This window comes from Narcine bancroftii, chromosome 6 (assembly GCF_036971445.1).
Source record: "Narcine bancroftii isolate sNarBan1 chromosome 6, sNarBan1.hap1, whole genome shotgun sequence".
In the NCBI taxonomy this organism is placed as follows: domain Eukaryota; kingdom Metazoa; phylum Chordata; class Chondrichthyes; order Torpediniformes; family Narcinidae; genus Narcine; species Narcine bancroftii.
Genome location: NC_091474.1, coordinates 51,237,851 through 51,264,276, shown reverse-complemented (window position 1 = coordinate 51,264,276; position 26,426 = coordinate 51,237,851). Strand labels below are relative to the sequence as shown.

The 26,426-nt window shown below is 42.0% G+C and overlaps 1 protein-coding gene across 5 annotated transcripts in view; it reads left to right on the top strand.

The window, feature by feature from the left end:
• LOC138736084 (E3 ubiquitin-protein ligase rififylin-like) overlaps window positions 1–5,222 on the top strand; it is a 64,604-nt gene extending 59,382 nt beyond the window's left edge. For all 5 annotated transcript variants that reach the window (XM_069884974.1, XM_069884977.1, XM_069884973.1 and 2 more), the window contains one exon: window positions 838–5,222. In XM_069884974.1, the coding sequence (XP_069741075.1) occupies window positions 838–1,019 (182 nt within the window). In that variant the 3' untranslated portion in view covers window positions 1,020–5,222. The remainder of the gene's footprint in view (window positions 1–837) is intronic.
• The last annotated feature ends 21,204 nt before the right edge of the window (window positions 5,223–26,426 follow it).

Below are 26,426 nucleotides of genomic sequence, written 5' to 3'. Positions count from 1 at the left end.
ATTACTGAGCTACTGCACATTGGCAAACAATTCTGAAGTGGAATTTGGGTTGTAAATACTTGCTCTCAATTGTTAACTCAAACCTGCCATCTCTGTTTAACTTTATTTAAATATTCCCTTTCTCCCTCTGTATTCATGCATGACATTCAAACTAATTCCATTGAGTCACCTGTCCTGGAATTTGATATAGTCAAAAAAGTCTCAGCCCCTTTTCTATGCCAGTTCCTCAATTCTGATCTTTCAAAAGTTGATCTGCAACTTAAATACCTCCATTAATCCAGACTCTACAACTGAGGTCGAGAATTCCAGAGATTCATCAGTTCTGCAAACAGGAATTCTTGTGTTCTTCTGCCCTCCTGTTACCTCTTACCTGTTAGCCAGTACTCCTCCTTCACCTTCCCCTTCTTCCCTCCTCTCCTCCCACCATCCTTCCACCTTTCTATTCAGGCACCTGTCTGTTTTTTCTTGTACCTGTTGAAGGGCTTAAGCCTGAAACCTTGGTTACCATAATTCCTTATGGATGCTGAGTGATCCACTGAGTTTCTCCAGCACATTTGTGTATTGCATTCTTGTTCAATACATTTTAAATGACTTCTTCTCATAACTGTGCCCCCACCTCTCAGTTCCCCCACTTGAGATTCTTCCAATAACGGAAATAACAACATTATCCTGTTATGCCCTCTTTCTTCTGCACTCCAATGAACAAAGAACCATTTTTTGTATATCCACAGAAGACTTTACTGTTTATTTGGATATTACTTACTATTTTCCTCTGTTAAATATGCCATGATGCTCAGTCAAGGTGTCTTCCATTAATTGTTGTTTTATTTTGTGCAGGTGGGACGGGATCATCAGCTATTGATGAGAACATTTGTAAAATATGCATGGATTCTCCAATTGACTGTGTACTGCTTGAGTGCGGTCATATGGTCACGTGTACCAAGTGTGGAAAGCGCATGAGTGAATGCCCAATTTGTAGACAGTTTGTCATAAGAGCTGTGCATGTCTTCAGATCTTGAGTAACCACAGCTACCATAAAACCGTATCAAATTGATTGGAGAAGTGCATTTTCACAACTCAGATCCCAACCTGCTCATTTAAATCAGTCCGCATCTCCTAAGACTGTTGCCACATTTCTACTTCACTTGTTGAAAATACCATTTGGTTGTATAAAATAATTTGAGATAAAAATATTTTACCTTGGCTATATTTAAATGGTAACTTACTGAGCTGCAATATCTTACTTAAAAAGTAAGGTATAAATGGATGGAGCAAATGTAATTGGAAAGAAAAGTACAAGAAAGCTCAAAGTAGAGTTGTTAAAAGTCACAGATCTTGTACCACTCCATGGAATAACATTGGGTTATTTCAGGCTGTCACTAATCTTGAAAATTGGAGATGACTTGTTAATTCGTTGTTTTGCATGTTCTTTTGATAAAGAATGGTGGTTACAGAACATGAACGCAGGCAGAGCAAGAAAAGATCACTAAATGTAAGGGGAGTTCTTTTCGAGGGAATTGGTACTTCTGAAGGTAATTGTACCTGTTGAATGAGTATTCAAAGTTTAACATAGTAACTGAAGACACTTTAAATTGATTTTACTAGTGATGTTGGGAGAAAACTGCCTCCATGCAATGGAAGCCGGTGCTTGAGAAAATAACTTAGTGATGCAGTTGCATTTAAAATTAATGAGAAGTGAAAGATGATTGAAACTTCATGTTTATTGTTGTCATACAAGAAGATGGATAGATTTGTTAGTTGTAGCTGAAATTAAGCTCTGGCAAGCTGATCTGTTTTTGGAGACTAAACCCAAGGCCACTTGCATTACAAGCAAACATGCTGACTGCAGCTTGTGCATGGCTCTATGAAAGACAAAACCAGTCCTTCTCAATTACACATACATATTTAGGTTATTCTGGGTTGATAAGATGCACCATCTTCATTTTATTATACCTCAAACCTTAAATCTAAACTCCATGCAGAACTGTATGGTTCCATTTCATTTACACAGATCTGTGCAATCAGAATTTTTATGCACATTTTAGACTAGGTGTGCTTAAAGATCAGTAGAAATGCACAAATTAAAAAGGAAATAAAAATTGTCATTTTAAATCTAGTTTGTTGATCTTTGAATTTGCATTTATCTCCAGTGCAATATTACAGGTAAAAGTTTACAAGCATATTAAGAAGCTGAAAGTCAAATAATGGAAATAGTGCTCTGTTAAATCTGTTAAGGTTGATCAATAACTGCATTCTTATTTTGTATGCATTCCATCTTGTTCATTTGTTAGTTTCCTTCAATTTACAGTCAAAACCCATCATCATCTGAATTTAAATTGAGCCAATGTTTATTTTTCCTCTTATACCTGAAATGTTCTGCTCCTTCCCCTTTGCCCCTCTCCCTAAAGAATATTTTCGGCATCAGATGCAATATTCGATGTGGTTTTAATTAAGAATTTTAGACCCTTTTGTGCCTTGAAGTAGTCTTATCTATACAGAACATGATTTTTTTTTTGCTGCTTAGGTTTCAATATGCAATTGTAGGATGCTAATATTTGGATTAGGATCCATATATTTAATGTCTTTGATCATGAATTGTATTGCACCTGGGACTGTTCTTGTGCAGCCTTACAACTTCTAGCCATCTGTATGGATTTGTTTACTGTTTCCTCCTCTCTGAGAACAAAGCTGTTTTGTTACCCATTTTCTTCAAATTTGTCCCATCAGTGTTTCCTCATTCAACCTTTATTTTGACAACAGAAGCGGATATCCATCTATTTGGCATGGTGCTACATGCATTTGGAAAGCAGTAACTGGAGGAGGGCATGAGGCTAAAGTCCTGGTTATTGAGTTTACATTGATGCTTTTAAAATCACTTTGTGCTGAGACCAGGATGTTTCAAAATTTGACTCTATTCTGCCCACATCTTCAGCATGCAAAAGTTGGACGTATATTCATTTCCCTGAAGCGTGTTCCATGAAGTTTATTTCTGTTTGGGCAAACAAAATATCTCCCCTAGTTATTCAAAAATAGTGAAAACTTATTTTTCCACCTGGAGTCCTATTTCCATTAGATACATTATGGCAAAATGGTTTAATTTCATGCAAAATGCCCATTTATCAGGGGAGCTTGAAGCTGTGAGTGTGATTCTCCAAATATTGTCTTAAACACAAACTAATTCACTCTTTCCCTTTATGCTGTTGAAATGTACTTGATGCTGCTGGAAGAATGGAGTTTTGGTGGTGGATGTAATATAATATTTGGAGTGCCTGCTGCAGTTTTGAGGCTTCTCACAATCTGCCATTATTGTACAATTTGATGTTTTAACAAGCTATTCATTCATCTTAAAATAAGATTGCTACCTGTCATTTAACAACTGCTTTATTTTGCACAGTAATTTGTATAAAAACTATATTTTAAGAGAAATTAGTCTTGCTGGGGAGTGCCTTTACAACGAGGTGAATGACTGCAATTGCAGATTTGTCTGATTTTTGTACTATTTGAATTTGACTTGTATTTTCTTTTTTGAATTGTTTCTGCTTTATTAAAAGATTGCAAAAGCATTATTGTTGAAAAATGCGGTCAAAGGGATCACCTATCATAAACTACTGAAAACTTATCTTCAGTTTTGCCTTCTCCACGAATATGGATTTTCAATCATACCAATCTGCAACAACAGCTAAAATTACTTGAAAACTCCATCCTTTGTTTTCAGTACATTTTTGCTCTTCCCATACTATGAATTCCAAGGTTCTTCTCTTGAGCTTATGTTTTTTTTCAAATCTTTGAAAAATTATGATTGTACCAAAATGATTTTTTTTCTAATTACTATTTCTCCTGACATTGGAGATTTTAATATTACCTGAAGTGCCTTGGACTTTGCTGTTATCCCCTCACTAATGGAGAGGAAGCTGAAGAATAGTTCTATTTTTGTAGGGAATTTTAAAAAGTAAACAAATGCCCATTGATTCCACGGGCCCTAATACTTTGTAGGGATACATCTCTTTAAAGTGGAAGGAATGTTCAGTTGTATAGTTCTGCATTCCCTATCCATTTTATAGAGAACATTTCTATTTTCAACTTGACAGCTTCTAGGAAACAGCAGGGACTTCATCCTCAAATCATGCTGGGCGTTGCTCTGCAGGCTGTGGAGCAGGTTTCCCAGCACAGAGCTATGCTGTCCTGGAATCTAGGTACTCTGACTTATCATTTTAATGCAAAGATGTTTCCATTCTATTTGCAGTCATTGGAAATATTTGCCTCTTCTAGCCTTAACATTGACAGGTTACCTGCAGAGATTTTTGTGTGGCATGGCCAATTGCATTTTGACTGTAGTCTATTTAGCAAAAAAGTCAAGATTGAAGGAATATTGTCCCAATCTCCTTTTGAACTGTATCTTATTTCTTTCAATTCACTTGCCATTATTTTTTTCCAGAATCATTGTAAATGCTCTAAATTGAACCCATTGTAGAAGCTTAATAGACTACCTGGTGCCCTTGAGACACCGTGCTATTCGTCTTTTAAAACTTTTCAGGACCTTCTGTAGTTGTGTCATATTTAAATTAATCTGTTTAATTGTATGAAACTTCAGTTATATTGGGGAGAATGCAAAATGATGAGACCCTCTGCTGATATAAATCACTTTCTCTCTTGTTAAAAATGTGTTATTTTTACAGACCCCTCATTTATTGTCCCACACTTTATTTTGCAATAAATTGGTTGTTTTATTGCAAAAGCATAATTGATGTGATTTTCAAAAAATCAAATAGAAAGTGTTGGATATTTAAAACAACTGGTGATCAAGGTGCATTTACATGGGAAATGCATATCTTGAGTTCAATTTACAATTTCAACCTATTTGAAGCATTTCTTGTGTTTTTACAATTGTAAGTGTGAATGTAACAGCACTGGATGCATCGTTTATTTTATAAAGTAACTAAGTCAGGAGCAGAATTTTTTAATAAGTAAAAATGCTTCACTTTTATCAAAAATACAGCGTGATTTTGGGAACTCGATGTTTCTCGCTGAGAGAAGTGGAGATTCTGCTGAGTGCTGAATAGACAAAACTGAATGGACTTTGATCTTTCATTTTATCTACACTGGAAAATATTGTCTATGATTAATCAAAAATGTATATTGATTATATTGAAATTCATCCATTTTAAAACCTGTACAGGATATATATTTCATTTTCTGAACAATAAAGACATTTAAATTTGGAATTCTGATGTTTTGAGTTTCCACATGCAGAGAATCTGTAAATAACCCACATTTCATCAAATTAGATTTGGGGTGGGTGTTATCTACTGGTTAGAAACCTTCCAATCCTGCACTGTAATAGCAATGTCATCATCTATTGTTTTCAATTTATTTTCAATCCCTCGCTGCTGCATTCGGAGGTTCCCACCTGCTTCAAAAGGGCATCCTCAATTATCCCAGTTCCCCGAGAAGAACAGACTGAGTGGCACAAGGGCAGCTTCTTCCCCTCTGCCATCAGATTTCTGAATGATCAATGAACATTAGATACTTCCTTTGTCTTTTCTTTTTATTGCTCTATTTTTATTATATTGAAAACTGGCTTATGTAAAGGTTTGCACTATTGAGGCTGCTGCAAAACAATGAATTTTGTGGCATGTTCATGACATTAAATTTTTCTGATCCAGAAGAACTTCCCCAACTCCCTCTCCATTGTAGATCACAGTGAGTTGAGAGTTTTAAAATTGTATCCGTATTTTGCAATATCAGCTACAATTTGATCGTGGGCTGAATGTTTTCAAATTTAAATGTTAAATTTATTTACAACACGGTAGAAACTGATTCCAGCATTGAACCCCAATTAGCCTATCCATCCAGTACATTTTGGAGGGTGGAAGGAAACCGGATCACTCAGAGCAAAATGGCACATGTCACAGAGCAAACATACAAGCTCCCTACAGATGTTGGGGGATTTGAACTAGGTCACTGGCGCTGTAATAGTGTTGCACTAACTGTTAAGCTTACCATGCCACACTTTTCAAGTTGGGATTTGTATTTATTTTAAATCAATTGCATTCGTAGTGGCGCAACTTAAATGCAGCTTAATTTGCAAGCAGTGTTGCTTTTTTTTTGCTGTTTCTATCTGCAAGCACCATAAGTTGGAACACTGTTGGAGAGGATCTTGTGTGAAGAAATGAAAGGCAATTCTGCTGGGTAAAGCACAAGGCTAATTTATTGGGCTGATGTCATTTCAAGTTTTTCTGTTTTCTCGTGTATCCACGTGAAACTACATTAATGGGACTGATCTCGTTGGGCTTGGTGTCATCCGTACATGTTAGCCTCTGCATTTCTTCCAACAGCTCAAAGACTTGCAGGATCCTCCTTTCTGGTCCAATGTTGGGGACTTGGTGCATCTTTTTAATCAGGATTCTAGGCCTGTGAAAGGAGGAAAACAAGCGATTTTAAATGATTTTAGTTTAATGTGGGCAATTATTTCACTGCTTTTTGCATATTTCAATTCTCTTTTTTTAAATATCCAAATTTCAGAGGCTTGGTCCTTCGTTCTTGCCACCCAACCAGAAGATGTGGAGAGCCAGTAAAGTTGGCCTTCTGCATCAGGACAAGGAGAGTGTAAGTAAGCAAAAATGGGAAGCAGTAGAATGAATGCACAATTTACTTCACTGATATTTAATTAGTACAGTTTTGAGGGTGTCCGAAAGTTGTCAAAGCACAAAAGATGGTGTGGATTGAAATAACTGAACTAGATATAAACATAAACCTGTAATGGCAGACTTTTCAATGCAGGTCAGTGTTTGCTGTAGAGCTGTGGTTCATAACCTTTTTCTTTCCATTCTCATCCCACTTTAAGTAATCCCCATGTCATCGGGTGGTCTGTGATTAGTAAGGGATTGTTTAAGGTGGGATGTGGATGAAAAGATGAAGGTTGAGAACCATTGGTGTGGAGGAAATGATGGGAAAAATACCTCTTCCCCATTAAAACAAGCAAAGATAGAGTTTATTGTCATCATTTTGTAATAATCATAGAAAGGAACTTGCTGATATACTTTAAATATAAGTATTTAAAAGTTGATCAATTTTGACAGACCTTGAAACTGATAACTTCTTCTCGACACATTTACATGAATTGGGTTGGGAATTCATCAAATCTTTATAATGTCCCAAAGAACTGATCCATAAAATGTTAATTTCACTTGCCATAATGTAACTCTGGATTTCTCTTTCTTTGGCTTGGCTTCGCGGACGAAGATTTATGGAGGGGGTAAAAAGTCCACGTCAGCTGCAGGCTCGTTTGTGGCTGACAAGTCCGATGCGGGACAGGCAGACACGATTGCAGCGGTTGCAGGGGAAAATTGGTGGGTTGGGGTTGGGTGTTGGGTTTTTCCTCCTTTGCCTTTTGTCAGTGAGGTAGGCTCTGCGGTCTTCTTCAAAGGAGGTTGCTGCCCGCCAAACTGTGAGGCGCCAAGATGCACGGTTTGAGGCGATATCAGCCCACTGGCGGTGGTCAATGTGGCAGGCACCAAGAGATTTCTTTAGGCAGTCCTTGTACCTTTTCTTTGGTGCACCTCTGTCACGGTGGCCAGTGGAGAGCTCGCCATATAACACGATCTTGGGAAGGCGATGGTCCTCCATTCTGGAGACGTGACCCATCCAGCGCAGCTGGATCTTCAGCAGTGTGGACTCGATGCTGTCGACCTCTGCCATCTCGAGTACTTCGACGTTAGGGATGTAAGCGCTCCAATGGATGTTGAGGATGGAGTGGAGACAACGCTGGTGGAAGCGTTCTAGGAGCCGTAGGTGGTGCCGGTAGAGGACCCATGATTCGGAGCCGAACAGGAGTGTGGGTATGACAACGGCTCTGTATACGCTTATCTTTGTGAGGTTTTTCAGTTGGTTGTTTTTCCAGACTCTTTTGTGTAGTCTTCCAAAGGCGCTATTTGCCTTGGCGAGTCTGTTGTCTATCTCATTGTCGATCCTTGCATCTGATGAAATGGTGCAGCCGAGATAGGTAAACTGGTTGACCGTTTTGAGTTTTGTGTGCCCGATGGAGATGTGGGGGGGCTGGTAATCATGGTGGGGAGCTGGCTGATGGAGGACCTCAGTTTTCTTCAGGCTGACTTCCAGGCCAAACATTTTGGCAGTTTCCGCAAAGCAGGACGTCAAGCGCTGAAGAGCTGGCTCTGAATGGGCAACTAAAGCGGCATCGTCTGCAAAGAGCAGTTCACGGACAAGTTTCTCTTGTGTCTTGGTGTGATCTTGCAGGCGCCTCAGATTGAAGAGACTGCCATCCGTGCGGTACCGGATGTAAACAGCGTCTTCATTGTTGGGGTCTTTCATGGCTTGGTTCAGCATCATGCTGAAGAAGATTGAAAAGAGGGTTGGTGCCAGAACACAGCCTTGCTTCACGCCATTGTTAATGGAGAAGGGTTCAGAGAGCTCATTGCTGTATCTGACCCGACCTTGTTGGTTTTCGTGCAGTTGGATAATCATGTTGAGGAACTTTGGGGGACATCCGATGCGCTCTAGTATTTGCCAAAGCCCTTTCCTGCTCACGGTGTCGAAGGCTTTGGTGAGGTCAACAAAGGTGATGTAGAGTCCTTTGTTTTGTTCTCTGCATTTTTCTTGGAGCTGTCTGAGGGCAAAGACCATGTCAGTAGTTCCTCTGTTTGCGCGAAAGCCGCACTGTGATTCTGGGAGAATATTCTCGGCGACACTAGGTATTATTCTATTTAGTAGAATCCTAGCGAAGATTTTGCCTGCAATGGAGAGCAACGTGATTCCCCTGTAGTTTGAGCAGTCTGATTTCTCGCCTTTGTTTTTGTACAGGGTGATGATGGTGGCATCACGAAGATCCTGAGGCAGTTTACCTTGGTCCCAACAAAGCTTGAAAAACTCATGCAGTTTGGCATGCAGAGTTTTGCCGCCAGCCTTCCAGACTTCTGGGGGGATTCCATCCATACCTGCTGCTTTGCCACTTTTCAGTTGTTCGATTGCCTTATATGTCTCATCCAGGGTGGGAACCTCATCCAGCTCTAGCCTTAGGGGCTGTTGAGGGAGCTGGAGCAGGGCGGAATCTTGGACTGAGCGGTTGGCACTGAAAAGAGATTGGAAGTGTTCTGACCATCGGTTGAGGATGGAGATCTTGTCGCTGAGGAGGACTTTGCCGTCTGAGCTGCGCAGCGGGCTTTGGACTTGGGGTGAGGGGCCGTACACAGCCTTTAGAGCCTCGTAGAAACCCCTGAAGTCGCCAATGTCCGCGCTGAGCTGGGTTCGTTTGGCGAGGCTAGTCCACCACTCATTTTGGATCTCCCGGAGTTTGCGCTGAAGATGGCTGCATGCGCGACAGAAGGCTTGTTTCTTCTCTGGACAGGACGGCTTTGTAAGGTGAGCCTGGTGGGCAGCTCGCTTCTTTGCCAGCAGCTCCTGGATTTCCTGGCTGTTTTCGTCAAACCAGTCCTTGTTTTTCCTGGAGGAGAAGCCCAGTACCTCTTCAGTGGATTGCAGTATGGTAGTCTTCAACTGATCCCAGAGGGTTTCAGGGGACGGGTCCGTGAGGCGGATTGCATCGTCGAGCTTTGCTTTGAGGTTTGCCTGGAAGTTTCTTCTCGCTTCGTCTGACTGCAGGTTTCCAACATTGAACCTCTTTCTGGGGGCTTTATTGTTCCTGGGCTTTGGTTTGAAGTGAAGGTTGAGCTTGCAGCGAACCAGCCAGTGGTCAGTGTGGCATTCCGCGCTAGGCATGACCCTGGTGTGGAGCACATCTCATTTGTCACTTTCTCGCACCAGGATGTAGTCCAGGAGGTGCCAGTGTTTGGATCGGGGATGCATCCAGGTGGTCTTAAGGCTGTCCCTCTGCTGAAAAAGGGTGTTTGTAATGACAAGCCGCTGTTCTGCACAGAGCTCCAACAGGAGGCGCCCATTGTCGTTGCACTTGCCGACGCCATGCTTGCCCAGGATTCCTGGCCAGGTTTCTGAGTCTTTGCCGACACGAGCGTTGAAGTCGCCCAGGATGACAACCTTGTCGGCTGTAGGGGTGCGTTGGATGAGGTTGCGCAGGTCGGTGTAGAACTTGTCCTTTTCTGCTGGTTCCGCCTGGAGGGTTGGAGCATAGACACTGATGAGGGTGATGTGACGCTTGTTCTGAAGGGGGAGTCGCATGGACATGATTCGGTCCGAGAGGCCTGTCGGAAGGTTTTCGAGTTTGGAGGCAATGAAGCTCTTGACCATGAAGCCTACACCAGATAGGCATCGTTCATCCGAAGGCTTGCCAGACCAGTAGAGTGTGTAGCCCGCGCCGCGTTCTTGGAGGCTGCCTACATCTGCCAGGCGGACTTCACTGAGAGCGGCTATGTCGATGTCAAGTCTGAGGAGTTCATGTGCAATGAGGGCAGACCGACGTTCAGGTCGGTGGCTGTCAGCCACCGATTTCTAATTTAAGGTAAAAGAGCAAAATGATTTTGAAATCTGTTGTGGCAATGCACTGATAGTCATGTCCTTTATTTGAATATTTCAGCTTCCACAGACTTACAAAATCCAATAAACAAAGCCATTCATGTACATATTCATGCCCAAAGTCTGTATTTGTTTCACCCCCACCCCACCCACCACAGGGAATACCTTCCAAAAAATTATCTCCATCCGACTCATCCTGGGGTACACGAACCCTATCAAGACCTGTAATGAAAATAAATCACAATGCCATTCAAAGAAAACACTAAAAAGAAAAGAAAGAAACTCAAAAGATAGAGAAAACGAAAGAGCGGAAAGGGAAAGGGCAGGTGTGTCATCCACACCAAGTCTCATTTCTGTAATCACACCTCTGGCCGTACTGGGATAATTTAGCAATATCCCTATTTAGAGGGTGTGGTGGGGGGGGGGGGTGTCAATCTATCTGAGAACCAATGTACTGCGAGTAAGGTGCCATATTCTATGTAGTCGCGTCCCTTCACTTTTTCCTGGCCCACTTAGAGAACGACACCACATGCACCAGGCTGCTGTTCATCGACTTCAGCTTGGTGTTTATTACAATCATTCCCCAGAGGCTGTTGGAGAAACTGTCCTCACTGGGACTCAACAACCCCAACCCTCATAATAAATTCTGGATTTACCAACAGTCTGTCCGGGTCAGTCGTAGACTATTGAGCACTGTCACACTGAACACAGACATGCCACAGAGCTGTATGGTTAGCCACGACTGCATTGCCAGATCCATCAGTGTTATCATTTGCAGATGGCACCACAGTCATTGGCCTCATCACCCACAACAATGAGTCGCACTACAGAGAAGAGGTGGAAAATCTCGTGATATCGTGCAAGAGTAAAAACCCAAGTCTCAACATGGACAAGACTAAAGAGATGATCGTGGACTTCAGGAGGACCAGGAACAACCACCCTCCATTACCTATTAACAACTAGTGGAGAGAGTAGAGAGTGCCAAGCACCAGCAAGATAACAGGCCATTTTAGCCCATGTGGCCCCATAAACCTACACTGTTTTGAACAGTGGAAGGAAACTGGAACCACCATGAAAACACATGGGGAGAACGTACAAACTCCTTGCAGACGGTGTAGGATTTGAACCTCCGTCCCGATTGCTGGAGCTGTACAGAGTTGCACTAACCTTTCTGCACTAAGTTCCTTGGAATCTACTTAACAAATGACCTATTGTGGACACACAACCTCTTTTCACTTGTTAGGGCAGTGCAACAGTGACTGCACATCCTCAAAAGACTGAAGCGGGTAAAGGTACTGACCACCATCCTGTCAACCTTCTACAGGAGCTCTATCGAGAGTGGCTGGCTGCATCACACTGGTACAGTTGCTGTAGAGAATTGGATCAGAGGTCAATCCACAGGAGCACGAGTGGCCAGGAGGATCACTGGGATTTTCCTCCGCCCTCTGCATCCCCCTTCCCCCACGTCGACATGATCTACTGGGATCGTTGACTGAAAAGGGTGCACTAAATCATTGAGGGGCCCCTTCCAACCTGCACACAGCATCTTTCAGCTGCACCCATTGGGGAAGAGATACAGGAGTATCCGAGCCAGCATCACCATGCTGAGGAACAGCTTCCTCCCACAGACAGCGAGAATATATATACTTGTCCTGAGTATGTATTGTTTGTCTGTACGAGTGTTATGTCTGGGTGTGTGTGTGTGATTTATACTAAGGACCAGAGAACAGTTTTATTGGGTTGTGTTTATGGAAGTGGATGACAATAAACTTGAATTTGGAATAATTTGAAAGTGCCATGATTGATTTGCAAAACTTTGTTCACATTTAATTAAATGTTATGATGTAATAACAAACAAAATGGATAAGGGAGAACTTGATCGACTTTTAGAAGGTGGACATAGAGTAGGAGACTGCAAGTAAGAATTGAAAGTGAATTATTGATCTTCTTGGGTTCAATATGAGGCACAGTTTGAATAATTTGTATGCTATAATTGGTAAGGAGTTGACTCATGGACTCTGATTATGCAATGGCCTTCCCTTGACTAGCCACTAAAATGGCTTGGCTACAATAATGGCCCGAAATTCCTTTTCAACAGTTTTTTTTAAAAAAGGCAGCTGTTCACTTTGCTGTCCAGACTTTGCGATCTTCAGTGGCAGTTTCCTCTCATCCAGTTTACTTTCTAGTCCTGTAACATCCACAGGGGCTGAGTGAGACAGCAAGACATCTCAACCAATTAGCTTGAAGCATCTGCACAGCCCCAAGGAGGAAGCAAACAAATGTACTCACTTTGCCGAAGTGAATTGATGAATACTCTCTCCAGTGGATTGAAAACCAGGGGTAGAGGTTCTGCTTATAGCCAAACATGCTCTGGTGAATACCTGTTTCATTCTGGGCACCATACCAAGGGAAATGTTTATGGGGAAAGCATTGCTAACTCAGTGAAATGACGTCTAGTTTGATTTGTGAAGATGGAATGCATAAACAACACAGAAACTCGGAGCAGTGTTGGGAGTGGGCAACTTCGCCCTATACCATTTCTGTGATTGCTGATTTCCCTCAATTCTTCTCTCTCACTCAATGCTAGGAGTTGACTTGTGAACTCCTATGAAGACAAGTATTTGTGGAATAAATTTCCTACACAGATGTTGATACTAACTCTCAAATAATTGGCAAACAGTCAGTTTTAAAACATTATGTGGATTTGTCTAATTGTGTTCAGCAAGATATTAATTGGAAGACGAGTTGTTGCCTTAACTGTAGTCAAGGACACTAACAGTGGTCAATTTGATATTTTTCTTACAATTAGACAAAACTAAAGTTATTTTTTTTAAACTGTAGTTTTATTACATGATGCAATTATAATTTCTGTATGTGTGTTTGTCTCTGTACAAGAGCTTGTACAGGAGGATCAGAGCCAGCACCACCAGGCTGAGGAACGGCTTCTTCCCATGGGCAGTGTGAATGCTGAACAACCAAAGGAACTGCTCACACTAACCATCCAAGACTCATATTCATGGAACAATATTTATTTATTTGTATAGATGAAATACTTGTCCTGCTATTGTTGGTATGTGTGTTATGTGTGTGTTTTGCACACATATGTATTTGTTGGGTTGTTGAGGGAGGTTGACAATGAAGTAGTAGAGAAGATTTTGGAGTTGGTAAGCAGTGGAGACTGCTGCCTGCTCTCAATTGAAATAAGGTCTGTGGGAAAAAATACTCAGTCTCAGAGTGGTGAATGACATTTTCATTGTTCATCGGTCATTCTTTGTTCCGAATCATAGTTTCTCTCCCCCCCCCCCCCTCACCCTCACCCCCATTTTATACTGTAAAATTCCACATAGGCACCATTCATAATCAATTTTACCGTAAGATGTCACTCTATACAAGGAAGCTTGCAGAACAGGATTGTTCATTAATCCTCCTTCATGAAGTACATCCCAGTTCCAGCATGACTTGCTTGTTGGTTGATTCCTTGAAGTAATGGTGCAGAAAATAATATTGTATACACGTCAGGAACTCTTTCTGCACGGTATTGTTAATGTCTGGATTAAAGTCGCCCATAATAATTGCATGCATTTCTGTTTAGTCCCATTGCCACCTTTAGCTGTATTTGGGTTCTGTATACAACCACCATTCAGATTTTCTTTGTCTTTAGTATTCATTAGTTCTATCAAGGCAGATTCCACATCATCTCATTTCAGCTTGTGTCGTTTGTGGTTGCATTAATCTCCTTTTAACCAGCAACACAAAGCCACCCTTTCCTGTCCTGCCGAAATATTGACTCCTTGAGTATTTAGTTATGTCTTTAGTTTATCTAGAGCAGTGGTTCTCAACCTTTTTCTTTCCACTCACATCCCACTTTAAGTAATCCCTATGCCATCAGTGCTCTGTGATTAGTAAGGGATTGTTTCAGGTGGTATGTCGGTGGGAAGGGAAGGATGAGAATCATTGCCCTGGACCAAATTGTTACTGAAATATTTTGCTTGAGAAAAATTGTCATTGGCCCATTTCCTTTGGAGTTATGAAACCGTGCACACAATGAGTCAATTGGTACGGTTAAAACATCCCACATACCACTTGAAGCAATCCCTTACTAATCACAGCACCTATGGCATAGGGATTACTTAAAGTGGTTTGTAAGTGGAAAGAAAAGGTTTGAAAACCACTGATGTAGGACTACAATAGCTCAGTGGTTAGGGCACTGGTTTTGTAAACCAGGGGTTGTGAGTTTGTTCCTCATTGGGGCCTCATGTCTGTGAGGGGCACTGGACAAAGTGGCGACTCTGTCTTCATTACAGTAGACAAAATTAAAGAATTTCATGTATATTACCTTCTAAATGTAGTATTACGTGACCAATAATGGAACTTTTACCTTTAAGAGCAGAGATGTGATATGGAGGCTTTATAAGGCACTGGTGAGGCCTCTCCTGGAATGCAGGGTACATTTTGGGCTCCTGTTTTAGGAAAGGATGATGTGCTGGTATTGGAGAGGGTTCAGAGATGATTCATAAGAATGATTCCTGGAATGAAGGAATTGGCAGATTTGGAACATTTAATGGTACTCAGAGTTCAAAAGAATGAAGGGGTCTTTGTAGAAGTATTTTGAATGGTGAAAGATTTGGACTGAGTAGATGTGACAAAGTTGGTTTCCACTGGAGGGATATCTAGGACAAGAGGGCACAAATTAAGGATTGAAGGGCATCTGTTTAAAACAGAGATGTGAAGGAATTTCTTTAGCCAGAGCGTGTTGAACCTCTGGAATTTGCTACCATCGGTGGCTGCGTAGGTCAGGTCATTGGGAGTATTTAAGGCAGAGATTGATAGGTATCTGAATAGTCAGGGTATCAAAGGTCATGGGGTGAAGGCAGGGGAGCGGGGCTGAGTAGGTAATGGATGAACTTATGATTGAATGGTGGAACAGACTCTGTGGGCCGAATGACCTACTTCTGCTTCTATATTTTATGGTCTTCTATCTGTACTACTATTGTACTGTGCCCCGTACTCTAAATGAGGCCTCACCAGTTCCTTGTAGTTTTAATGTCATATCCCTGCATTTTTTTTAATATTTTATTTAGCAATTTTTAAACCAGAACTGTAGATACATTTCTTTCAATAAAAAGCTTCAAAAGTTATACATCTCTCTCTCTCTCTCTCTCTCTCTCTCTCTCTCTCTCTCTCTCCCTCTCTCCCCCTAAACCCCCAAAAAATATATTTTAAAAAGTTATAGAAATAGAAGAGAGAAAAACTGGAGAATGTCAAGGGGATCAATAAAGTTTTTAGTAATAATGATGCTGGAGGTTACCAAGAGAGGGGGGCTCCACCAAGAGAGGGGGGCTCCTCAGAGGGTCTGTTAAACATTCATGCCCACATTTTGCAAATATGGGTGCCATATTTTCCAAAATATCTGCTGTTTATTACATAAATTATAAGTAATTTTCTCGTGGAAAATATGGCACCCATATTTGCAAAATGTGGGCATGAATGTTTAACAGACCCTCTGAGGAGCCCCCCTCTATGTATTTGCCCGTTCCATCTCTAAATCCGTGTCTGATTTCCAAGTAATAACTCTACACTTCATGGAAACTGCTAAAGCAATTTGTACAAATTGAATTTGATACATAGTTAATTTCAATTTGGGTCATCTAGCCCTAATATTACCCAACAAATAGCATCAGATCCTGCAGGAACTTAACCCACATTATTCGTTCCAAAAAATAATTCTAACTTTCAACCAGAAGTGTTTAACTTTAGGACTCTTCCACATAGAATGCAGAAATGATCCAACTTGCTGTCCACATCTAAAATATAAATCTGATAGTATTGGATCAATTTTTTTTAGTTGTTTTTTTTTAATCAGACATTGAAGTCACAAACATTGATTAAAGCAAAGTCCACTCACATAATTCAAGCCCAGTTCTCGAAACAAACTGGGAATGAAATTGACACATCACTTTCCTTCCAGGTCAATGAAATGTTTTTGTGGTAGTTTTAGCATGAGATGTTGGACAGATGATGATACAGGAATTTAGCCTATTCGGTTTTTGAGGAGTTAAATATAACTGATGCAAACAATTATACTGAACCAACCTAAACCTAACATTAATAACCATTATTATATTATCTACATAATTCCATCCAGTCTTTCTCATCTATTTGTCTATTCAAATCCACTTCCCATCTTAATTTCAGCTATGTACCCCTATATAGATGGCTCTTTCCAAGATCTAGTATTTCTCAATTTCAAAACATGTCATCTTCTAGGAAACATAGGGACAATATTCTGAATTACTATCCAATAAATTAAACTTTGTAGTTGCAGCTTTAAGTAGTTTTAATTTGTTAATAAAACAAACAAATATTTTGCATAACTTTACATTGAGATTTTCATAACAATGAATAAACAAAGTATACTGTAAATAAAATAATGATATTCAACTTTAAGCAGATATAAGCCAAAATTAAGATGATTAAGACTAATTCAATGGAAAGTATCTTGAGCTTGTGTCTCCTCCATAACTCTTCGAAGAATGAGCAAGGTCTCCATACGCCTGGATATTACAATATATGATGTCATAGTGACTATAGTAACACTACAAACAACAATTTCTTAAAAGGATGGGCACAAAATTAAGAAATAAAAACATAAGGTTTCAAGCTTTACACCCTATTTTAGGGGCTTTCTTTTAGCTCCAGAGATAAATTTATTCACATTACCATTTACGAATCAATAATTCCAATTCACTCTGAGTGGGCAATATCAAACTAGGACCCATCTTATCAGTCAAAAAAAAGCCAGATCTTGATAGTCACTTCTCTGCTCTTGCACCCTAGTCCTCAAAAATAAATGAAACACTCAAAGGTAGTCAGTATTTAGGAATGTCAAGGAAAAGGTGGCTTTGTGTTGCTGGTTAAGAGGAGATTAATAAAGAATACAGACTCAGCTGAGATACTGTGGAATCAGTATTGGTAGAGCCAACAACAGAGGGGAGGTTGATTTCTGAGAAAGCTGACAAGGCAGAAAATGTCCTTCACAAGTAGATGTGAGATTTGGTCATCAATGGTGTCCAGGTCTGCAGGCTTTAAGAGCAGTTATGTCATTGCATTCTCGTGAAGGGGTCTTCAGTCTGAAACTCTAGCACGGTTTCAGTTCCCATGGATTTGGCTTGAGAATTTCCAACATTTTTTTATTTTAAATGCCCAGCATCTGCAATTTATTTTTTTTTTGTTCAGCTGAAGAGTTTCACAGGCACTGTGCAGCAATTTTGCTATCCTTCCTCAGAAGATCAGTCTTTCACTCCCTTTTACAAACTCGGAGCCTGCCAATGCAGCCCATACTTGCACATGCTGAGTCATTGCAGCATCAGTTCCAGGGTGAGAGACCATTAATGGTCATCTTTCCACCCTGGTAGCAGTCTTTTCAGTAGCAACATTAAAAGGTCAGAAAAGTTGAGCAATTAAGCTAATCTGTGGGACAAAGACATGGGCTGAACATTGGACTGCCAAGTAATTAGAGTACTCACATGTTGCAGGGTTGTTTGCAAATGCTTAGGAATTGCTTTAGTTTGATGTTATAATTTAGTTACACATTGTGAAATTTCCTTGACTGGACAGTGGTCCAAAGAGCAAGGTCTTCAAGAGAAGCTATGGGAACATTGATTACCATATCCAGACAGGCGATCCATTTGTTACGCCTCCTGCAGTCGCTGCTCCTTGCTGAACAGAAGATCGCTGCTCTTTCTCCTTTCGTGGCTGGTGATGGGCCCGACACAAGGTGGTAACTGTGGAAATATTGGTGCACCACACCTGAAGTACCCATGGTCAGTGAAACTAGATCTCTGCATGAGCATGACAACCGGAGGATTCTGCAGATGTTTGAGCAAAATATGAGTGTTGTCTCTGAGTCAAACTGCGGCATAGAATGGATCAAAACAATTTATTTTCTCCTAGCAATATTCCAGACAAGTACTGCACCTGATTCATGTCCTTCTATCCATATCTTCTCCTCAACTTCATAACAGGAGATGCCTAATCAATGTCCACATGCTTTTATATGACACATAGAAAAACTACTATTTGTTACACTTCAGAGCAATCACTTTTTCTTACATGCTGCACTGGGAACACAAACCTACGGATGAAGAATTTGGCTGAGGTAGCAGCACTCACAAGATAACTGCTCAGTGCCACAGCATTCAAGAGATCAATAATTGGCTGGTTAAAAGGCAGCAGAGGGTTGGCGGTGAATGGGTTTATCTGAGTGAAAAAAATCAGTACCATGGGGATCAATGCTGGGACTGTTGTTTGTGATAGAAATGACTTGGATGTGAAGGTGTATGTGACAATAAACAATTCAAATCAAACTGTTCTCTCAAAAAGCAAAAAAAAAAGCTGCAGATGCCAAAAAAGCTGCAGATGCCAAAAATCTGAAATGAAAATGCTGGAGATGTTCAGGTCAAAGAAATCGTACAACTCACCACCAAAGTTATTGTGGTGGGTCCACCAAGGGCACGTTGGACTTTGCCAGTGATTCCTGTGTGTAAACACCTGTAGTCATCCTCCTGAGCCCTCGGGAGCAGTAATCACGCTCAACTTCCCTGTCCAGGGAGTGTCCTGCTCCTGTGGCTGGACTTCAGCCCACCAGGGCTGTTACCTTTCTGAACAGAACCTTTCTCGTTCACATCTTCAGCCTTCACAGTTCCTGTTTCCTAGCTAGAGTTTGACAGTGTCTGATGCCCATTTCTAGGTTTGCAGAGGATGGGATTCTTCATCGTGACCGGAAGACCCTGGCTTTGCACAATGAATGGGGCTATCTGTGTAAGAGACCAGTTCAGGTACTCTGCAGTGTATGAGGAGCTTGCGCTGAAGGGAAAGAAGAAACCATTGAGGTCTAGGATCACTGACGTGCTCAGGCAGGCAGCATTCATGCAGCCACCAGTGCCCTGGCTGACCAGTGACCATCATCCTGAGATGTATCTACTGAAGAAGGGTCTGTGGGACCAGAAATGCTTGAAGATGATATTCAAGACCACTCGCAGCCTCCAGCCAATGGCCACAGCACTTGCAGTTGTTTTGTAGGATGGCTGTCTCACCGTCTTCCTCTGCTCTTTGATGAAAGCATTGGCCTTGAAGCTGGGTTCTCTTGATGAAGATTTTAGTGACATTGGGATGCCTGTTTGCTTATAATGGCCAGGCCATTTTCATTGAGATACTTGACGTATGCTGAATCTCTAACAAAAAACACAATGCTGGAAAAACTCAGCAGGTCAAACACATTGTTCATTATATCTTAAAGATACTGTTACGGAGTCCAGAGGACCCCAAAAACCAGCAGCAATTGATATGCATGACAACACTAAGGGGTACTTAAACAAAAGTTGCTTTTAATTATATTTGAACAAGAAAATAGAATTAAACTTTAACTTATTACTATCAGCTTACTTAACCCCCCCACCAATTCTAAGTGCATGAGTGTATGATGTGTATATAGGCTTAGAAAAGTTCACAGTCCAATCTCACTGGTTGCAGGCAATTCTTGTACTGTGCACAGAAGTTAGCATAAATAAAGTTCACCAGGCTTTAGTGCTTAACAGGCAAATGGTCACCACTCAGAAGGGTTCTGGTTGGTTTTCTGAGAGAGATTTCTTTTGTTCCAGGACATCCACACCTGATTCCTTTCCAATCAGTCTTGCTGATGAAACTTGCCTCCTTCAGGGTTCTCCAGATGATCCTCTTTCTTTCACGTCACCTTTCAGACAGCCAGTCTTCTCCTTTGACCAGGCAGTCTTCCAAAGTTTGCCAGCTTGTCCCTCTGGAACCGATTTCTGTGTCTCTCCTCTTTCTGCTCCCTCCCTCACTGAGAGAAAAGCTGTTCTCCCCTCTGCCTGCAAAGATTACATGCTCTCCCAAATGCTCTGCTGAATGTTGCTACTTTGTTGCTTTCTGCAAAAAGCACTCTGCAAAAGTCCTGCAAAAATTCTGTGTTTTAAAATTTGTGTGTGCAACCTGTTCTAACAATTCCTCTACATACTCTGTCACAATATAACTGACTCTTGGGGCTTGAGCCCTTCATGAATACCTTAACGAAGAGCTCAGGTCTGAATCGTTGGTTATGCATCTTTATCTTTGCTATATAATGGACACTGTTTGACCTGCTGAGTTTCTCCAGACATCTCGACAGACATCTACAAACCCACTAATTCCCACAGTGACCTCAACTACACCTCATCCCACCCTGACCCCTGTAAGGATTCCATTCCTTTCTCTCAATTCCTCCATCTCCATCACATCAGCACCCAGGATGAGGACTTCCATTCCAGATCATCAGAGATGTGCTCCTTTTTTAAACAACATGGCTTTCCCACCACCATTAAATGCAGCCCTCACCCATACATCTGCCCAGGCCCCCTCTACCCCCATGTGCAAGAAGGACAGGATTCCTCTTGTTCTCACCTATCACCCCACGAGCATCCAATACATCCTCCTCCACCATTCCCTCCACCTACTATGCAATCCCACTACTAGACACATATTCCCCCTCCTCCTTTTGCAGGGACTACTCCCTCCATGACTCCCTTGTCTACTCCTCACTCCCCGTCAATTGTCCCCTCCCCTGTGACTAGGAGATACTCCACTTGCACTCACACCTCCTCCCTCAGCCCCGTTTGGGGCCTCAAACAGTCCTTCCAAGTAAAGCAACATTTCATTTATGAATCTGCAGGGGTCACCTACTACATTTGGTGCTCCCGCTGTGGTCTCCTCTACATCAGAGAGACAGGATGCAGACTGGAAGATCCCTTTATTGAGCACCTCGGCTCTGTCCACTGCAATAGTGTGGATCTCCCAGTGGCCCCCACACGCATCCCACTCCCTTGCCGACATGCCAGACTGAGACCACCTGTAAATTGGAGGAACAACACCTCATCTTCTGACAGGGCACCCTCCAACTGGAAGGCATAAATATCAACTTTCCTGGTTTTTGTTTAAAAAAAATTCTCCATTCCCCCCCTCTCCCACTTCACTGTTGACTCTCCATTGCCTGTCTCCTTTCACACAGACACAATAAATTTTCACCTAGTCCCTTATCACATCCAGTTAATGCCTTTTGTTGGTCTGATTCCTCCCCCATTGTTTGAATTCTGAGACTTTCTGTATCATCCTGCTTCTGCCTTTACTGATTTTTTTTCCTTGAAGAAGGGCCCAGGCCCAAAATGTCAGCAATCTCTCTTTGTCAAAAAGATTCTAGATGTTGAATAAACCAGCTGAGTTCCTCCAGCATCAGAATCAAGATTTATGGTCATGAACATGTCATGACCATAGCAAGGAGGAGCCTAAAGTTGAGGTTGTGGATTGGAGAAGAGGAAATTTCGAAGGAATAAGAAGGGATTTGGGGAGTATTGAGTGGGACAGGATATTTTCAGGTAAGTATGTAAATGAAAAATGGAGGATATTCAAAAAAGAAATTTTGAGGGTACAGAGTAGATATGTCCCAGTGAGGCTGGAAGTCATAGGGAGGCTTGGTTTTCGAGGAATGTTGGAAATTTGGTTAGGAGACAAAGGGAGGTGTACAAGAGGTATAAAGAGCAGGGAGTTGACAATTTGAAGGAGGACTACAAAGAGTGTAGAAGGAATCTTAAGAAAGAAATTAGAAAGGCCAAAAAAAGGCACGAAGAGGCTTTGGCAAACAGAGTAAAAATAAATCCAAAGGGTTTCTATAGGTACATTAAAAGTAAAAGATTAGTGAGAGATAAAATTGGGCCCCTTGTAGATAGCGAGGGTAGGCTGAGTGAGAAGTCAGAGGAAATGGGGGAAATTTTGAATGATTTCTTTGCCTCGGTATTCACTAGGGAAAAAAAATATTGAACCAGTTGAAGTAAAGAAAAATAGTGGAGAGGTCATGAAGCATATAAGGATAACCGAGGAAGTAGTGATGGCTGTGTTGAAAAAGATAAAGGTGGATAAATCTCCAGGACCAGACAAAATATTCCCAAGGACACTCAGGGAGGCTTGTGGACAGATAGTGGGGCCATTAACAGAGATATTTAGGATGTCACTGGCCACGGGGGTAGTGCCGAAGGATTGGAGGGTGGCGCATGTGGTTCCGCTGTTTAAGAAGGGGTCCAAATGTAAACCTGGGAATTATAGGCCCGAGAGTCTGATGTCTGTGGTGGGCAAGTTGACGGAAAGTGTTCTGAGGGATGGTATTTACAAATATTTGGAGGTACAGGGATTGCTAGGGAGTAATCAGCATGATTTTGTCAGGGGTAGATCATGCTTGAATTTTTCAAGGAGATTACAAAAAAGGTTGATGAAGGGAAAGCTGTGGATGTTGTCTATTTAGACTTTAGTAAAGCTTTTGACAAAGTTCCCCACAGGAGGTTAGGAAAAAAGGTGGAGGCATTAGGATTCAGCAATGGCTGGATGGGAGGTGTCAGAAAGTAGTGGTAGAAAATTGTCCAATTGGAGGCCGGTGACTAGTGGAGTTCCTCAGGGATCGGTCCTGGGTTCCCTATTGTTTGTTATATATATTAACAATCTGGAAGTAGGGGTGGAGAATTGGATAAGCAAGTTTGCGGATGATACAAAGATTGGTGGTGTTGTGGACAGTGAGGAAGATTACCATAGATTAAAAGGTAATTTAGGTAGGCTGGAGGTGTGAGCTGAGAAATGGCTGATGGAATTTAATACAGATAAGTGTGAGGTGTTACATTTTGGAAAGGCAAATCTAAATAGGTCATATGCACTAAATGGTAGGCTATTGAGATGTGCAGAGCAACAAAGGGATTTAGGAGTGATGGTAAATAGTACCCTCAAGGCTGATACTCAGGTAGATGGTGTGGTGAAGAAGGCATTTGGAATGTTGGCCTTCAAAAATCAGAGTATTGAATTCAAGAGTAGGGAGATTATGATGAAATTGTACAAGGCATTGGTGAGGCCAAATTTGGAGTACTGTGTACAGTTTTGGTCACCAAATTATAGGAAAGATATAAACAAAATAGAGAGAGTGAAGAGAAGGTTCACGAGAATGTTGACAGGATTTCAAGGTTTGAGTTACAGGGAAAGGTTGTGCAGACTTGGGCTTTTTTTCTCTGGAGTGTAGAAGATTGAGGGGGGACTTGATAGAGGTGTTTAAGATTTTAAAAGGGACAGACAGAGTAAATGTGGATAGGCTTTTTCAATTAAGAGTGGGGGAGATTCAAACTAGAGGGCATGGTTTAAGATTGAAGGGAGAAAATTATAAGGGGAACATGAGGGGAAATTTCTTTACGCAAAGGGTGGTAGGGATGTGGAATGAGCTTCCGGCAGACGTGGTCGAGGCGGGGCCATTGGTTACATTTAAGGAAAGACTGGATAGTTACATGGAGAGGAGAGGACTGGAGGGGTATGGACCGGATGCTGGTCAGTGGGACTAAGAGGGTGGGGATTTGTTACGGCATGGACTAGTAGGGCCAAACTGGCCTGTTCTGTGCTGTAAGTGGTTATATGGTTATATGAAATTCAGTGTTTTGTGGCAGCATCATAGTGGAGCAAACATTCATATTATAACCATCTTATAACATGTCTCCGCTCCATCCTCAACATCCATTGGAGCGCTTTCATCCCTAACGTCGAAGTACTCGAGATGGCAGAGGTCGACAGCATCGAGTCCACGCTGCTGAAGATCCAGCTGCGCTGGATGGGTCACGTCTCCAGAATGGAGGACCATCGCCTTCCCAAGATCGTGTTATATGGCGCGCTCTCCACTGGCCACCGTGACAGAGGTGCACCAAAGAAAAGGTACAAGGACTGCCTAAAGAAATCTCTTGGTGCCTGCCACATTGACCACCGCCAGTGGGCTGATAACGCCTCAAACCGTGCATCTTGGCGCCTCACAGTTTGGCGGGCAGCAACCTCCTTTGAAGAAGACCGCAGAGCCCACCTCACTGACAAAAGGCAAAGGAGGAAAAACCCAACACCCAACCCCAACCAACCAATTTTCCCCTGCAGCCGCTGCAACCGTGTCTGCCTGTCCCGCATCGGACTTGTCAGCCACAAACGAGCCTGCAGCTGACGTGGACTTTTACCCCCTCCATAAATCTTCGTCCGCGAAGCCAAGCCAAAGAAAAAAGATAACATAACTATAAATTTTTAAAAATTAAAATAGTAGTGCACAAAACATGAGGCAGTGTCTTTGGTTCATTGATTATTCAGAAATCTGGATGGCCGCAGGGAAGAAGCTGTCCTTGTGCCATTGAGCGCTCATCTATAGGCTCCTGTACCTTTTTCTCGATGGTAGCAGAGTGGCCTGGGTGGTGGGGGTCCTTGAGGATAGAAACTGCCTCATGTTATGTCCTTGATGGAATGAAGTCTGGTGCCTGTGATGTCGCAGGTCAAGTTAAAAGCCCTCTCGTGTTTATTCTTGTCCTGAGAGTTGGCGCCTCCTGACGAGACAGTGATGCAACCAGTCAGAATGCTCTCCACGGTACACCTGTAGAAGTTTACGAGAGTTTTCAATGACCTACCGAATCTCCTCAGACACCTTACAAAGTATAGCCGCTGGCGAGCCTGCTTTGTAATTGCATCAACATGGAGGCTCCAGGGCAGATCCTCGGAGATATTGACACCCAGGAATTTGAAGTTCTTGACCCTTTCCACTACTGAGCCCTTGATGAGGGCTGGGTCATGTTCCCCTGACTTTCTCCTGAAGTCCACAATTATCTCCATGGTTTTGCTGACGTTGAGTGCAATGTTGTTGTCGTTACACCATTTGACGAGCTGTTCTATCTCCCTCCTGTTCGCTTCCTCATTGCTGCTTGTGATTCTGCCAACAACTGTGGTGTCAGCGTCTGCAGCCGATTGTGTTTCTCTGAGTTTCTCCAGTATTGTATTTTTACTTCAAGCACAAAGTCAGCAGACTTTTGTGTTTTACTATAGAATCTCTCTGTGTGCCTCAGCTTGGGAGTTGTAAATGGAATGCTTTTACATACTATGAAGTCTGATCACAAGATAGCAGCTGTGACTAAGTTGTTTAAAACGTACTTATAAAATAGTACAGGGCATTTGTCTGTATATAATCAAAATAGACCATCTTAGAGGCAACGTGATCCTAATATCACAAAAGAAATAGGATCAGGGGTTGGCCATGCTCCACCATTCAATATCATGGCTGATCTGATTGGACTTTCTGCTCCAATAATCCGATGGTTTCCTCATAACCCTTAATTCCTTATATCTTCGGAAATCTATCCGTGTCTTGAATGTATTCGGTGAGGCTGCCTCCACTGCTTCTTTGGACAGAGCAGTCCACTATTCTCTGAGAGAATCAGTTCCTCCTAATCTCTGTCTTAAATCTACTCACTCAAATCATGAGACTGTGTCTCATAGTTATGATGTCACTGCCAGTGGAAACAACCCCCTTCTTTCTTTTTATATGGCTCTGTAATACCTTCCCTGATCCTTCTCAACTCCAGCAACTATGCATCGGCAGACCCCACTCATCCCCAGAAGGGGGTGAATCTCCTCTGCACTGCCTCCAAAGCCAGTGCATCCTTTCTCAACTTGGGAGACCACAACAACATGCAGTTCTTCAGGGTCAGTCTCCCCAGAATCTCCCTGTACTTCAGTTCAATTTCTCTCAAGGGCTAAATTTATGTCAACAAAACTCCCCTTCAATGAACTTGGCAAACAATAACATTTTTGGGGTAAGTATCTTTTGTAGATGCCTGTTGGATAAAAGCTATAGATATCCTTGTCTTCTGATGCTTGTATTCTCAGCTGCAAATCAAAAGGCCATGGATTCAAGCCAACTCCAGTGATCTGACCACAAATCCCAAGCTGAATCTCTAATGTAACGTTGAGTAGGTGATGCCAATGTAGGTGCCATCATTTGGATGAGATGCTGTTACCACAGGAAGTAAACGTGGCAAAGAGAAATGGAGCTGCCACATGCCATTGCAAACGCAATCCCCATAATTCAAGCTTCAATTTATTGACCTGTA